General features: G+C 26.8%; 1 protein-coding gene and 1 long non-coding RNA gene across 2 annotated transcripts; one reads left to right on the forward strand and one right to left on the reverse strand.

The window, feature by feature from the left end:
* The first annotated feature begins 8,029 nt into the window (after positions 1 to 8,029).
* LOC109796362 (uncharacterized) lies at positions 8,030 to 9,280 on the forward strand. Its single transcript, XM_020356041.3, has 2 exons — positions 8,030 to 8,437; positions 8,750 to 9,280. Exons 1-2 carry the CDS (start codon positions 8,199 to 8,201, stop codon positions 9,072 to 9,074), a joined length of 564 nt encoding a protein of 187 aa, XP_020211630.1. The 5' UTR covers positions 8,030 to 8,198; the 3' UTR covers positions 9,075 to 9,280.
* A 7,297-nt stretch (positions 9,281 to 16,577) lies between these two features.
* LOC145956602 (uncharacterized) lies at positions 16,578 to 16,934 on the reverse strand. Its single transcript, XR_014432841.1, has 3 exons — positions 16,912 to 16,934; positions 16,758 to 16,829; positions 16,578 to 16,664 (listed from the first exon to the last, which is right to left on the reverse strand). It is a non-coding gene; the product is annotated as an uncharacterized LOC145956602 (long non-coding RNA).
* Between the last annotated feature and the right edge of the window lie 246 nt (positions 16,935 to 17,180).

Consider the following 17,180-nt stretch of genomic DNA (forward strand, 5'->3'; position numbering starts at 1 on the left):
TCTATTATTATTATCGTTAACTGTTACGTGTATGCTTATTTTTTTTTCCCTATATCTTTCTTTTCTAAACCTATAAATGGTATCACCCCAAACTTTGGAATAAACGTTGAACATATATAGTCCACACGTCTTCTCCAAGTATATATATTGGTAGAAATAAAAATAAAAAGACCGATAATTTTGTAATAATTGAAGATAATCCTGAATCTTTAAGTATTACTAACACCATGAATCCCGGAATACTTTATTGAACTATGAAAATTGAAAAACGGTGTTATTAGGTCATGTCGTGTTTCTACGAAAGTGACTAATCTTAAATAACCAGTCCACGTAACACGCACAAATAATGTTCCAAAAAAATGAAACATGCATTATTTCTGCAGCATCCATGCCGTCCACCATGTTCCCACCTTAAATAGATCCCCTGACTTGACTTTGTGGAGGGAAAGTTAGGGTAATTTAATACATTTTAATCGTTAGATTTGTAATAAATGATCAGATTGTGACACGTGTACATTTAAATTAAAATATATATTGTACACGTGTCACAATCTGATTTATTTTTATACATTTAATGATTGAGATGTATTAAGTTACCATAACTTTATTTTCCCAAAGTCAGAGAATCTGGATCCGTTCCCACCTCAACCCTAGACTTCAATGTCTTTATTTCCTTATCTGTTGTGTGGATGGAAATGAGTCCCAAAACACAGTGGATATAGCTGGATCCTAAATGCTGACTTGTTCTACCTATGCTTGGGAATTGGGATGGAATCACACTCAGATATTCAACCATGACATTTATTTGCTTCCACAATTTAGGCATGTTCCATTCTCAACAAGTTACATAGATGCCCATGTGTTTAGAGAAATAGTGAAAATTAAATCATTTTAATAATTATTAATTATATAAATAATTAGTTATTATTATTGAATATAATTAAAATTAAAAATGTGTAAGTTTGTTAAAAAATAATTTTAAAATATTTAATTTTGTTTGAATACAACAAAAATCAGATTTTATGTAATAAATTCACTTCTAAAGAAAAAAGATAAAATGTTGATAAATAATCATTAAATTTCAAAGATTTCATATTCTAAAAAACAACTTATCTTTTAGAAAAATAAAATATAAGTTATTATCCAAATTCTATTTTGATTTTGAACAGATTTGGTTTTGATCTTTATAAAAGAATTCTATTTTTCTTCCTTCTAAAATTTATAAACATTTTTTTTATTCTTGTAAAATAAAAAAATGTAATTTTTGGTCCCTGTAAAATACTATATATATATATATATATTTATCTAAAATTTAAAATTATTAAACTTATTCTTAAAGATCATTTTAAAGTATAAATATAACATTTATTTAAAATTTTATATAAAAAATATTAGAGACATAACACACTGAGAAGGTGTCATAATTAAATAATTGTAAGTATTATTTAAGATAATCAATTAATTTTGTAACAAATATATATAAGTAGTTAAAAATATTAAGTAAATGCTAAAAATAATAATTTTAAATTAAAAAATGTAAATAAATAAATTTTTTACAAAGTTAAAATATAAAAAAAAAAAATTTACAAAGATAAAAACATAATTAAACAAATTTCGTTTAACTTATAATACTATAAGCATAAATTCTCAAAATCACTTAATTGTTTACCAAACTTTATTATTGAATATTTTCAATGAAAACAAGTTAAGAATAAAGAAGATTGAAAATGAGATATTACAATTTTCCTTTTTTTTTTTTAATCATCTGGTTTGGAAGTCAATAACTAATTTGTTGAAATACTTATATACACTTATGAGACTGACTTTATATTAATAGATGTTTTTATTAGAATGATAACAAATTCTACTTAGTTAAACCCTATGAATATATGTAAAAGTTTCCCACTAACTGGTAACATAAATATCCTCTCAATGAAAATGGGTATTGGACCAAAAAATAATAAAATGACACTGCTCAACATACATTAGATAGTACTATTAAGATAAAAATAAATGTTATTATTATGATTTGAATTATATTTAATAATATTTCAATTATGAAGTAGTGTTATAGAATAGGTTTTTGATAACACTTTTAAAAATAAGTGTTGTCTATTTTTCAAAAATAATAATAGACACGGTCTTCAATAAAAAGTGGTATTATAAAATGAGTCTTTAATAACACTTTTTAAAATAAGTGTTGTTTAATTTTTTAAAATAATAATAGACAATACTTTTAATAAAAAAAAAATAGTGCTATAGAATGAGTCATTGATAATACTTTTAAAAACAAGTGATGTTCACTTTTTAAAAATAATAATAGGCAGCATTTTCAATAAAAAGTGATATTATAAAACTGATATTTGATAATACTTTTAATAACAAGTTGTCCACCTTTTTTTTTAAATAATAATAAACATCAATAAAAAAGTGGTGATATAATAAAAAAGTGGTGATATAGTATGAGTCTTTTATATTATTTTTAATTAGTGTCCAATTTTCAAAAAGTTTAATTACATTTTTGTTTCCTTAAATATTGTAATTATTCAATTTTAATGACTAAAGTTTTAATTGAGCAATTTTAGTTCTTCAAGTATTGTGATTTGGATTCCTTAAATTTCAATCAAAAAATTTTATCCATCAAATATTGAAATTATAAGATTTAAGTCTCTAACTTCCATTAAAATTCTGATAATTTGAAAATTATTATTATTATTATTATTATATATAATATTTTAAAATTATTTAATTGTTGACATATTTATATTACATATATAATAATTTTCATTCATGTCAAATGATATATCACTTTCATTACTAAATAAATAAAATTTATACATATTATTATTGTTATAGGCATATGTTATCCATAAATTAATATCAATATTATTATTAATATATTTATAGATAAATTAAATATTTCATAAATATAATTAGTTATATATTAATATATTTTTATAAATACAAAATATAATAAATAAGATAAATATATTAGAAAAAAGTTAATTAAAAATATTTATCTAGAGATTGTACAAGTATCTACCTATATCAACAAAATGTATCTACTTTTTAGTAGCTTATTTCATAAGAACTTAATAGTTAAGCGTGCTTGATTTAGAGTAATTTAGGGATAGGTGACCTTCTGGAAAGTTTTCAAAAAAGTGTGTGAGTGAGGACAAAGCATGCTAAAAAGTCTTGTGTTAATTTGTGGGGTCAACGGTTGATTCTAAAAGTGGATGGACATCTTAGAAAGGGCTACTCTTAGAAAGTTCTGACCAATAAAGAATTCTATGACATTTATTTATTACAAGTGCTATCTAAACGTATCCTACAACAACATTTATTTAAAACAAGTGTTGTTTTAAAAGGGATTATGATAGTACTTTTGTAAAATAAGTGTTATCTAAAAAGGTCGTACAATAGCACTTGTTTATTACAAACGTTATCTATTTATGTCCTATAATAGCACTTTTAGTGTGTTGTTAAAGGTTGACCCCCTTTAATAGCATGGGCATTAACAGCTCACAAAAATGTTATTAAAGACCTTATTTAAATACTGTTAAAGATCTTTTTTGTAGTAGTGCGAGAAAAATAATAAAGATAAAAATAAAAAATCTTTTTAAGTGCACAAATTCAATAATATTTTTAAGAGATTTTTCATTAAAAAGATATTGAAAAGCTCTAAAAAAAATTATAATTTATATCTAAAGATATTCTAATTAAAAACTTACCTTTTGTTGTCAAACTCCACTCAAACAAAATACTTTTTTAGTGTGCTTTCATCATGTTATGCAAACTACCTATTTACATATCATATGACCTGGATGCATGGATTGTGGTGACTATAATGTTATATTTGTGTTAGAGGAGTGAATAATATTTTTAGAATTAAAGATTATATGCACAAATTAATACTTTTACTCCCGCACTAGTTAGTAAGAAAAAATTTTAAAAACTCACTTATCTCAAAATTTACTCATCTCAAAATTGTTTAAGAAACATGTTTAATTGTACGAGTTGTTCAAGTGCTTTAAGTTGTGTCATAGAATTATTATAAGGTGTATTAAAGGATGTTATTTAAGTTGTTTATGTTGAATTGTTGTTTGTATGACATTGTTTCTGTTTCACAATTTTATCTTGTGTTTCCTTTTTGATTTGAGATTGTTATGATCATACTTGATATGAGAATAAAATAGGATTAATAAGCTAAGTGTACTATTATGTGGTAATTCATGCTATAAATGACTCTTTTTTTGGATGTTGTTATCCCAAGGTAATTAAGTATTGAATAAATGTTTGACTGACAATTATGTTCATTAAGTATATAGTAGTAACTTTTTGTATGAAGTCTATATATATATATGTGTGTGTGTGTTCAGGAACAATTATTTTATTTATTACATATATGAGTACTTGCATGAGATTTACCCACTTGTTGCATGATATTTTAAGCAAATGTTTGATGTTTGTGTTTTTCCTTAGTTGTTGTTGGACCATAGTAAGTGTAACGATTAGACAGGTCGTTACAAGATAAAAATAATTCAAACTTTAAATATATAGATTGTGTTGATTCTATAAAATTAAAGTTTAAATGTAGACTATTATTTATTATAGGATTTTTATAAGTTTGACCTTATCATTTTAAAAGTCTGACATAAGCTATTAGCCCATTTAAAAGTTTATTTTATAATTACAAGTTAACAATGTTAAATAGGACAATAAATTTAATTTCAAACAGACTAACAAATTTGTTTTTAAATATGTACATGAGTTTTTTTTTTTAATTTGCATGATAAAAAATAATTTATTTTTTATTATTAAAAATTAAAATTAAAAATAAATAAAAACTAATTTAAGAGAGACAACTCATACATACTCATGTACATTAATGTACACTTATGCATGAATTATGATAAAAGAAAATAATCTTATATTAAAAAAATTAAACTTGCTTATATTTTATTTAAAATATTTTAAATAACCAATAATAAAGATGAAAGAAAAAAATTGACAAATATACAACTACTAGAGTTTCATGGTCTACAATTAATTTAAAAACACAATCATTAAAAATTAGTTGATACTTTGTTATATTAATTAAAATCAATGTATATTCTTAAAAGTATGTTATATGTTAATTTGAATCTATATAGTGTAGTATTATATTATTTTTAAATTTTGTAAAAATTAGTAAAATTAATTAATTTATTATTATCTTTTAAAATTATTAAACTTTAATATAAATCAATAAGTTATTGTGTAGATTAAAAATTTCAAATAACATAAAAAAATGGGATATTAAATTAAATAGAAATAAAATTAATTAATTTGTAAACAATTTTTTTCTTTTCTCTCTTTTTTATTATATGTAAATAAACTTATATAATTTCATTCTAATTTATTGATGAGTTTGAATTTAAATTTTGAATATATATTTATTTTATGGAAGTTTTTTTTTTATCTATAAAATTTTTATAGATACTTATATATATATATAACACTCAAGTACCTAACTCAATCAACTGAGTTTGCTTTTCTTATTTTAAGATACAATAAGATTTGTAACTATGATCTTAGTTGATGGATCAATAAATAAATAAAATTTGTATATATTAAAAGTTATGATAAGATTATATTGAGAATGGTGATGATAAGATAATATATAAGCATTAAAGAAAAATGCATTTAATAACATGCAAATGAGACTAAGAGCATCTACAATGGGAGTTGCTTATAAGCAACTCCCAACCACTTTAAATGGGTCCCATTGTGCCACGTCACTCATAAGCAACTCATACTACATTTTTACAATTTTTGCTCCAATGGGAATTGCTTATAAGCACTCTTACTTTTTACAACTCATACTACACTTTTTTGACACTTCACACTACACTATGATAAACTTTTATAAAATTAATTATTATGAATAATATATAAATATGAATAATTAACAAATTAAAAATTATAATAATAAAAATAAATTTATTGATAAAAAGAAATACAAAAAATTACAATAATAAAAAAAATTACATAATAAAGAGAAATTATTATAAGCCACAGGGACGACGACACTGGTGCGGGGACAACGGCGAGAGGAGGGCTGGTCCTGGTGCGACGGAACTGGTGCGGAGACGACAACTTTGGTGCGACGACGGTGGCCAGGTGCTAGTGTGATGGTGCTGGTCCGGCGACGGTGGCCACGGGGACGACGACCAGAGGAGCTCCGCAGTGGCTGGTGCTGGTGCGACAGAACTGGTGCGGGGACGACAACTTTGGTGCGACGACGGTGGCCAGGTGCTAGTGTGACGGTGCTGGTCCGGCGACGGTGGCCACGGGGACGACGACCAGAGGAGCTCCGCAGTGGCTGGTGCTGGTGCGACGGAACTGGTGCGGGGACGACAACTTTGGTGCGACTTTGTAGTGGCCAGGTGCTAGTGTGACGGTGCTGGTCCGGCGACGGTGGCCACGGGGACGACGACCAGAGGAGCTCCGCAGTGGCTGGTGCTGGTGCGAGTGAATCTCCGGCGGTGTTGCTAGCTCACGGGGAGGTCTTATGTGCGACGGTTCGTGGCTTTGGGCATGGAGATGTTGAAGCGGCCAGCTTGGACAGATGAACCAATAAGAACCCTCCATTTGGCATTTCACAATCCTAAGCACCGGAGCTTCAGGAAGGAACGGTTCTAAAAATTTTCAACTTTTTCTTGCCACGTAGGATCACTCCAATGACAAATGCTTATAAGCTCTGTTGCTTAATTTTAAGAAACAGCACAAGCACCCTCCGCTGGAGGTGCTCTAATATGTGTGTTTTGTGGAGATATTTGGACATAATTAAGTTCCCAAGGAGAAGAATGCGTGTCTGGTGTAAGAGAAAAGCAGGACAGACAGAAAGGTATGAAATTGGGACCTTGTTGTTCTAAAAAGACACGCAAACAAAACAATGACTCTCTTTTTTTGTTTGAAATTGTTTCAACTCAGTGGGCGCCGCGCATTTCGTTCATTATCCCACACCGCTCCTTTGAGTTCAGTCACAATGCAATTGCAACGTTGCCATGTCATCACCTTCGACCTTATCCAAACTCATCGGAAACCTCACTCTTCACGCGCTTTTACTTCCATCTCTCACACTTAGACTTCATTTTATTTTTTTAATGTTCTAGCATCATCGGCAGTAATAATTTAAAATTAATTTTTAATGATATAAATATTATAGAAAGAAAAAATCACCTCTAAAATATCCTTTTACATATTAATTATTAAAATAAGTAATTTTTAAAATAAATTAAAGAAAGATTATTTCAATGTTTTTAAAAGATAATAGTGCTATATAATCTTAGAAGTGATTGTTACAAAAGTTTTTAGTTCTTATTATTGTCTTGTTTGAAAAGATTTGTATACAATATTTGAAGTAGTGTAAAATTTTATGAGTTTAATTTGCATGTATAAATAGAATAATGGAAAAGTCATTTACACACTTGGTCCTACAAACTTTTCTCAAATTTTAAAACTAAAATTCTAAAACATAAAAAAGTCCATTAATACTACGATTTGAATTTTAATAATATGGAAAAAAAAATACTAATAAAACACACTTTATTATTAAATAAAAAAATACGTAAAAATTTGACCAATATTCCGTTAAACAATAAAAATTATCAAAACATAAAAGTATTTTTTTTAATGATTTTATCATCTCACCTATAGGTTTGACTCTTTCGAAAACATGCATTTAGACAATTTTGTGTTCTCAATATAAAATATAGGAATCCAAATAAGCAACGCGCTAAGGAGAGGGAGATATGTTGAATTTAGAGTGGACGAAAGACATAAAGGAAATGCTATGATAGACGATGATAGGGTGGGTGTGTAGAGGGAACAAGAGAAATCATAATCGGATAAAGCCGAATCTTACTATTTCTTTCCAAAGAGGAACAATAAAATAATAAACAATAGGATAAAGGCCAAAAGATCCTTTAATCTTATCCGCCACCTTAGCACTTTCCTTATAAATCATCCTAAGATCTTTCAAACCTTCCATTCCATATATAGTTATCAGAAAAAGAAAAGAAAAAAAAAAAAGGATAACGTTTGTGTTTCCTAGTCATAAATAAAAGTGTTGGTCAAATATAAATTGTTTGCGTGTTGTTCATCAAAAACGCAACACACGCACAAAGGGGTATCTCAAGAACAAGGCATTAGAGATGGAGAAAAATTCAACTGTTGAAGCCCATATGAAAGGACCAATTCATGAGTACCATGATCTTGTTGATTCTTTTTCTTCTTCTTCTTCAACATCTGAAATTTCAAGTGGTTCGTTATCATTGGAATCTGATTCTTTTGAAGAAGTAACATCTTCTTCATCATCGGGTGATGATCAACTTGTGGTTGTAGCTGATCCATTGAGTGATATGTCTTCTCTCTTTCAACAACTTCCCATCAAGTAAGTTTCTTAACTTCCCATCAAACTTTGTTTCTTCTTTAATTTTTTTATTATCATAAACTCACAAATTAGTATTTAGTTATCACAGATTCTGAACTTCAACTTTTTGAAGAATGAAGTTTATTGATGACAAACTTTTCTGAAAAACTCAATTGATTGTTTTTAGGAGTCTGCTCTTTTATAGCGTTTTTTTTTTTAAAATCCAAAATAGTTCATAGTTTCAAACATAAGTCACTTTTTTTTTTCTTCTTTCAATCTGGGTGTTTTTGTTGGTGAATTTGTTAAAGTTTGTGGCTTTTGACAATGATGTAGGAGGGGGCTTTCAAGATTCTACCAGGGGAAGTCACAATCTTTCACTTCACTAAAAAATGTGAGGAGTTTGGAGGATCTTGCAAAGGCAGAGAACCCTTACAACAAGAGGTTGAAGTCTTACAAGAGCTATGTAGGAGTGTGCAATATTCCTAGTTCCATGTCAAAGGGTGTTTCTAAAATGCAATCAACAGGTTCAAGTTCAAGGGGTTCATGTTCTTCATTGAATGCAAGAAGGGACAGTGCCACTAACTTGAGGCCACCAATTCCTCCTCATAGATCTACCAGCACCAACACAATCCCTAATCAAACTGTGTTGTTTGCTTGAAAGGGGTTGTGTCGTGTTCTTTTTGTGTTTTTGTTTTCACTTTTGAGGGACATCATGTGATGTAGATTATGTAGTTTCATTTGAGGAGCAGAAAGAGTACCATGCCTACACCCAATATCAATTTTTTATTTTATTTTTAAATCACATGTGAAATTTTGAGTTCCAATTTTAACCCAAATGATTATTTGTTTCTTTTCTTTTTTCAACTTTGACCAAAATGTTATAAGAGGATGTAGATCTCATTAAAAATTCAAAATCACCTCAAATGTCATTCCTCATTAAGTCTTGTCAGGCGCAAATTTAGTCTGATTTATTTTATAATTTTGCATCCTAAATCTAACATCTAACATACTTGATTTAACTTTTATATAAATATTTTAGTATGTATAATGGATATAATGAATGTTTGTTTTATATAATCAAAATTTATGATTAATAAATATTTTTAAATATTGATAAATAAATTATATTATAATATAAAATTATTTTATTTATAAATATTTTTAAATATAAAATTTAAAATTTAAAAAATATAGATGACAATGATAAATTAAAAGATGTAAGAGTTATGAAAAGTCCCTTAAATTATTTTTGATGAATAAAATTTATTAAAAAATTGTTCTTAAAAATATTAGATAATTATTTTAACTTATAAAAAATTAGTATCATTTGTTAGTTAGAATAAGATAAAAGCACTTTATATTAAGAATTTTGAATATTGAATGTTCTATAGTTGATCTATCTACTCTAAATATAATTATTTGTATAAAAAATATATGTTGTATAGGAAAAAAAATTATGAACCAATAAGTATCTAACTAAACATATTAATAAATTTATAAGCTATCAAATTTATTATTAAACAAATTAATAGATTGTTGTAAAAATTTAACTCAATTGATTGAGCAAAACTTGTGAATTATTGTAACTTTTGAGTTTGATTCCTCCAGAAAAAAAAAAAAAAAAAAAAAAAGAAGGAGGAGGAGGAGGAAAGACCTATAAATTAGTAGGTTTAGTATACTAAAATTTGTTAAAATCACATAAGTATATTACATTTCGCAGATATTAAAATTATCTCAAAAAAGAAGTATAATATTTTTGTTATTACAATTATAATATTATATATTATAATTGTTTTTTTATTAAATAATATTATTTATAAAATAGCCTAATTTAATTAAAAAATATTTTCTAAAAGCCCAAAAAGTCATTTTTTTTACTAATTTAGCTAGATCAATTTAGGCTTTGGACTATAAAAGAGTAATCTAATCTATTTTTATCTCTAATTATCAATGTTTATGGTTTTTCCTGTTTTAGTATGATTTAAAGTTAATTATGATGGATAAGAATTTTAAAAGTTAGCGCTTGAAAGAGTTATATTTCTTTCTTTCTTTTATTTTATACAAAGATAGACAAATTAAGCTCCGTTTGAGTTGTATTTCAATGTTATAATCCGGTTTAGTATTGATATTCTTTTGAAAAGTATAAATTTTTAAATAATTATATATTAAGAATATTTTTTTACTCAATGGCTAATATTTAAAATATCATAATATTCAACTTAAAATATATTTATAAAATATACTTTAATTATAGTTATATCTTTATTTAATTTTACAATCTAATTATATATAATATTAATATATGAACAAATTAGTTAGACTTACTCTTAGTTAATATATTATTACATAAGTTTTAATAAAGTCCAGTTTAAATTTAAATAAATAGCTTCTGTAAAAAATAAATAACTGTATAAATTTATTGAATTAAATATAAATATACATAAATTAATCTAAAAAAATATAGATAATTATGATTTTCAAATCAGTCTAATAAACAATCTAATTCAACTAAAAACTCTATATGAGTTTAGACTAAACTGAATCTCATAAGTTAGTTTAAAAGAGGTGAGATTTGTCTGTCACATAAAGATTACAGATAATATTTAGTTTTTAATTAGTTGTTTTTGAATTATATATTGTGTTTCTCTATTTAAGAGGTCTTGAGTGACCAACTTTTTCTTTTGCTCAGCCCAAAATGGATTGGGTTCCAATTGGGCCATGCCATGACAAACAAATCTACTCTTTGTGGACTCCAAGTGTCAAAGAAGTTCATTATGGTTGTTTCAAGTTGAAAATACGACAATACAAAATTTATTACATATTTTGAAAAGTTTTTTATTTTTTATTTTTAAATCTAACTAAAAATATACTTCAATTTATTATGTATATCACGTAATATATATTTCATTTATTTTTCAATAAGTATCTTATTAGAAAAAAATAAATCTTAAAATAAATGTCAAGTTGTTAACTTTTTTTATTTATACTTTAACAATTAATTAAAAAATATTGTTGTGTTGTATCATTTATAATAAAATAAATTAGTCACATTCTATTTCAACTATTTATTATTTTTTCTGAATAGGTGTCAAATAATTTAAGATGACATTTATTATAGGATAAAAGAAATATATTATTATTTCTTTATATCTTCATATAGAGAGTATATATAAAATGAAAAAAATATGTGAGCTAAATAAATGTTGAAAATTAAATTATTAATTTTTTTACACCAATTATGAATAATTAAAATTAAAACATTGAAATCACAAGTTTTCTTTTTATAAAAAAATATCATACGAGATTAACTCAATCATCAATGAATAATATGTATGGTACGAATTTACTCTTTCACCCTCGTATAAAAAAGACTTCTTACTAGATAATAGACATGACTCCTTTTTGTATATAGGGTTCATATATTTTGTGATGAATAAAAATAATAGACAAGTTATGTGAATTTTTAAATATATTTTTTTAAGTGATAACGTCACGTTAAATATTGACAATTCTTATATAATTGTTTAAGTCAAATTTACCCTTCACTACTGCATAAAAATAACCTCTCACTAGATATGCTATGTAATATGTTCGTTTGTGTGTGAAAAATAATCAATTGATAACAAGTGAAAACTTTTTTACTTACCCTCCAAATAATTTTATGTAGAATACAAAATTAATTGATTCAAACATCGAAGCCTATGATACTATTTTTTTTAACTAATTAATTTTATGTCTTTTTAATGTAATGAACAATTGCTTTTCGTTAAATAATTTAACTTGCATTTTTTTAACTAGTATTTGAAAAACATTCATCAATTAACATTTTTATTAAAAGTACATGCATAGCTTTAAAAGAAAAGGGAAGTGATATCCTTAAATTAATATAAATAGTTCATTTACATGGTCTTAACTTTTAGGGTTAGTGTGGGATTGGTGAATGATAGTTGAATGAGTAAGCGATGGTCTAAGTTTATCTCTAGTATTTTTTAGTTTGTGGTGGATAGTGAATGGGATCCAACTTAAAAGAACATAGTCTGGTAACCTAATTCTTGCACATGCCTCACTTATTTTTAGTTGGCGATGGTGAGATAGATATGCTAAACCGACTTTCATACAGCAATATAATAACTTTGCAATCATTACTATAAAACAAAATAATTATCATGATCAATTAGCCCCACGTTCTAAGGGTAGTCGTGCATCAACCTTAACTAATTAGGTCATATACATAATTATATATATAGAGAGAGAGTTAGGTCACCTTTGTGTTTAATTGGAATCAATCTTATATTAGTTCATTTAGATATCAAATTGTTACATTTTCAACATAATTAATTTAGAATCAACTCAATTATCAGTTCATTTTTGAAAAACATTTTGGTTATCCCTAGAGTTTTTTTTATATAAATAAAATAATAAATCAAGTCTTTAAGTAAAACTTATTTAGACTTTATATATATATATATATATATATATATATATATATATATATATATATATATATATATATATCCCTCCCAATTCTTTAACAGTGATATTTATTAATACTTTCATGGAATGGTAACAAATTCTAATCCTCATTCTCTACTCGAAAAAGTTGCAAGATTCATTAACTAATGACCACACACATATAATAATATATTTGTTATGAAAGATGTATAAGAAAACATAGTTGAATTGTATTTATAAAAGTTTAAATAAGTTTAAAAGCTTTTCTGAAACAAATATTTAAGAATGGTGAAGAAAAATTCTACCATTAATTGATGAAACATGTTTCATGAAAAATTATATCTCATTAAGAGTTATAAATAAAGAATTATATCTAAGAAGAATTATAAATAAAAGACTCATAATGAAAGATCATGAATAAAGAGTGGTGAATGAAGGATCATGAATGAAAGTTTTATCCTTTATAAATAGGGAGACTTGGAAAGTAGTAATAAAGTTTAACCATCCTTAAGTTAGATCGATTGTGTACTTAACTCGGTACAAAATAGAGTGAAGATCAATTTTTCGGTTCAACTAATAAATCGAGGGTCAAACCAGTTTAATCATAAAAATATTTTTTTGTCACTTAAAAATAAATTTAAAGGAAAGCATAGCATGGGAATTAAACCTCTTACTCGTAGGAGAGTGAAGAGTTTTATCAAACATTATAATAATGATCACTTATTCTAATATATTTGTTTGTAATATTTGCAACTTAAATAACCTTTATAATATATTATTAATTTTAATTATATATTTAATAATATATATATATTACATATATTATTTTGTGATATCAATTATAAGTATATTATATATATACATATTATTTATATTTTAAATTTATATTAATATATAGTTTAACATTTTTTCATGTATTTTTTTTATATAAAATAAAAATAAAGATAATTTTAAATAAGGTGAGAATTAAAATTTAAGATATGATATAAATTTATTGAAACTTATAAGTATAAAATATATTTAATATGAATATTTTTTTAAATTAATAAAAACTGGGTCATGCAGTTCAATTAGTGACCCATCGAATCAACCTTTAATCTATTAACTCATACTTTATTCAATTTGATGACTAGTCTAATTTTTAAAACTATGATTCAATCTATTCTAAAATCCTCTTTGAAAGAAAGAGAGAAATAGAGTATAAAACTCATTGTATTTCTCTTTGTAAAAATAAGAGATTATTTCTACCACATTTAATAAGAATTGAAAGATAATCATATAATAATGACGAGATTCTTTAATTGATCCAAGATAATTTAAAATCCTAATTTTATGGTGAAGATTTTTTATTAGATTAAGTCTCATAATTTTTCTTTGCTCATATTGAGAAATTTTTTCACATAAAAATTTTAATTTTCTACTTTTTATTCTTATTTTTACTTCAACATAGAGTCTATTTTACGTTCCCAGAGATCTCTCAATTCCAAACACTTGAACTGTCTAAGGTTTTAATTAAAACTTTCGAACAATTTCTCAAAAACAAGGTTTAATTAACTAAACTGATATTATTAAAGAGAAATACTTTAGTTCAGAAGATTGTACAAGCGAATTCGTGAATGTCTAATTATTTTATTTGATTGGACGTCCATTTAACGTAGTTATGACATCATGACTTTAAGATAGATGGACATTTGATTTGTTTGTTAGGCCTGCACCGGCCGGGTTTGGACGGATTCGGTTGAAAATATTAAGTCCAATCTAAATCGATAAAAAAAACAGCTCATTTTCGACCATGAACAGTGTTTCGAGTTTGTTGGGTTCGGGTTTTCGAGCCGCGGGTTAATTGGATCGGGCTAGTCGGATTGGGCCATATTGGGCCCAATAGTTTTATTTGTTATTTTTTTTAAAATCTAAACAACTATTTAATTAATTTGAGCTGGACCTACATTTTTTTTCTTTTTTTCTCAACTATTTAAACCAGTAGAGTTGGGCCTTATTTTTGTTATAATCTTTTTTCAGGTTTTTGTTTTTTCAGTTTCAAATAGTCAATTGAAACAAGAGTGCTCAACTAGTTCTAAAAGTACAGAAGAGAACAAATTGACTACAACTATTAACATTAAAAATATTTCCATTTCATGTTTTAAAAGTCAAATTAAACATTAAATAGTTTAGATTGAATTCAAATCCTTAATAAGAGAAATGATAGTGATGATTTCCAAAAACATATGGACAGAATCAACGAAAACTATAGTAGGAACAGAGGACAAAAATAAAGCAAACCATAAATCCATAAACTAATAAATCCAACAAGCTGATACAATCTTGAAGATGGAAAATTTGCAAATGGAAAATTTGCAGTTACAGTCTGCAATGCTGCTTTGGGAATGTCTAGTAATTCTTGTACATTGAAGATTCCCTTTTGCTAAGTGAACTTATCAGATCTGTATTCATGCATGGCAGCATCCATAAGGAAGAGTCCTTGTCCATCCCAATCTAAATCATGAAAAAAGTTATGTTGCACTTAGTTCTAAGTAAAGCGGCAAGGAAATAATCAGTAACTTTAAAATTATATGATATATGGATCATGTGATACAAATTACATTATAAATCAAAATCATTGAAAGGACATGAAAAGTGAGTACACATCAGCCTTTCCATCAACCAGGCAAAGCAACATGGAAACTATTTGCACATATATCAATCATACAAGTAATTGAGCTTGAAAGCCAACCACTATTTGCACATATATCAATCTGAATTATGCGTATACTCTGATCTAATACTGATTTCAAGTCTGTGACATAGTCACTAATTGGTAACACAAAGTTCTACCATTCAACGTGCCTTGGCCAGTTCGGCTAGATCCTTTCATCAATTGTTTTGATTGGCTGGATCGATAAAATGCAACAATTACCATGGCCAACAACATCATGATCCCCAGTGTGAGACATACAACAACAACTCTTGAAAAAATCTCTGAAAAAAAATACAAACTGTTATCTCATTGTATTCAAAGTTAAAAGAACTCAGTTGTATAAAGGCGTTCAAAATCAATACAGGTACCAAACCTCTTGATTTTGGCACAGAAGGACCACAGATTGATCCAAACCATTTTCCACATAACAAAGGATTTCCAATGAAGCTGGAAAATGTCACACGGTGTCAATGATACGCAGGAGAATAAAGAAAAGGAAACCAGCAAGATTCCGAGCTATACCTATCAGCTGAAAACCGTGAGAAGTTCTTCACAGAAGGAATAACTACAGAGAGGTTATTATAAGACAAATTTCTAAAACACAAACAAGATACAGGCTCATAAAAAGTTTGGTGGAAGCAAGGGAGAGGGGGTACAGATGTAAAAGGAACAAGTTGGCTATCAGTCATACTCACAACGAGGTAAGACTAAAACAATTTGCCAGCTGATCAGGAATCTTCCCACGCAGATCATTGTTGTTCATAATACTATCATAGTTTAAGTTGAAAAATTAATATTATCTCGCAATTGATCAAGACAAAAGATTAAGCACAGAACACTTCAGAGTTATACTTACAGAGAAATAAGGTTTTGCAGCTGTCCAACTTCTGGAGGAATGCTACTAGACAGATTGTTGAATGACAAATCACTAGAGCCAGATTAAAACAATAAGCATCCATATAATCATGAATGTGTAAAACTTACAACGAAAATAAATTTTACTCTCCCATAAAAGTTTATAGAACTTACAGAATCTGAATGCTTCTGAGATTCCCAAATTCAGCCGGCAGGAGACCATCAAGGTGATTATGACTCAAATTCCTACATTTACAATGCACAAATTAATTTCAAGACAGTAGAAACAAGAAAGCCAATGATAATAATGACATATGTTCACTACAATTCCCAACTTACAGGGTCAGGAGATGCTCAAGATACCCAACAGATGCTGGCACACGCCCTGAAAAATTGTTGCTAGATAGATCCCTGAAAAATAGTATTTAAAACAATTAGCATTCAACATACATTAAATTCCACAGGTTAAATATTTTCTTCTGTATAAACTTACAACGTATCAAGATTGATTATATGCCCCAACACAACGGGTATGTTCCCCTTGAAGTTGTTCGAAGAGAGATTTCTGGAGATAAAACAATCTTAAATATTAGAAGGAATCCCTCATAAACATTAAGAAGCCATTTTATATACACAATAGTTTGAGACAACATACAGGTATGTCAAACTCCCAAGGCTGCGGAAGCTCAATGGAACATAACCACTTAAATGATTACATGACTCCTCTCGCGGCGTTAGGATTCGTAGTTTGCGTGAGCGGCG

The sequence above is a fragment of the Cajanus cajan genome, chromosome 3 (assembly GCF_000230855.2).
Source record: "Cajanus cajan strain Asha chromosome 3, NIPB_CcT2T_4, whole genome shotgun sequence".
NCBI classification, from domain to species: domain Eukaryota; kingdom Viridiplantae; phylum Streptophyta; class Magnoliopsida; order Fabales; family Fabaceae; genus Cajanus; species Cajanus cajan.

Coding starts and splice junctions, on each gene's coding strand:
- LOC109796362 (XM_020356041.3), top strand. CDS start 8,199: ATGGAGAAAAATTCAACTGTTGAAGCCCATATGAAAGGACCAATTCAT. Junction 8,438..8,749: donor TTTCAACAACTTCCCATCAA/GTAAGTTTCTTA, acceptor ACAATGATGTAG/GAGGGGGCTTTCAAGATTCT.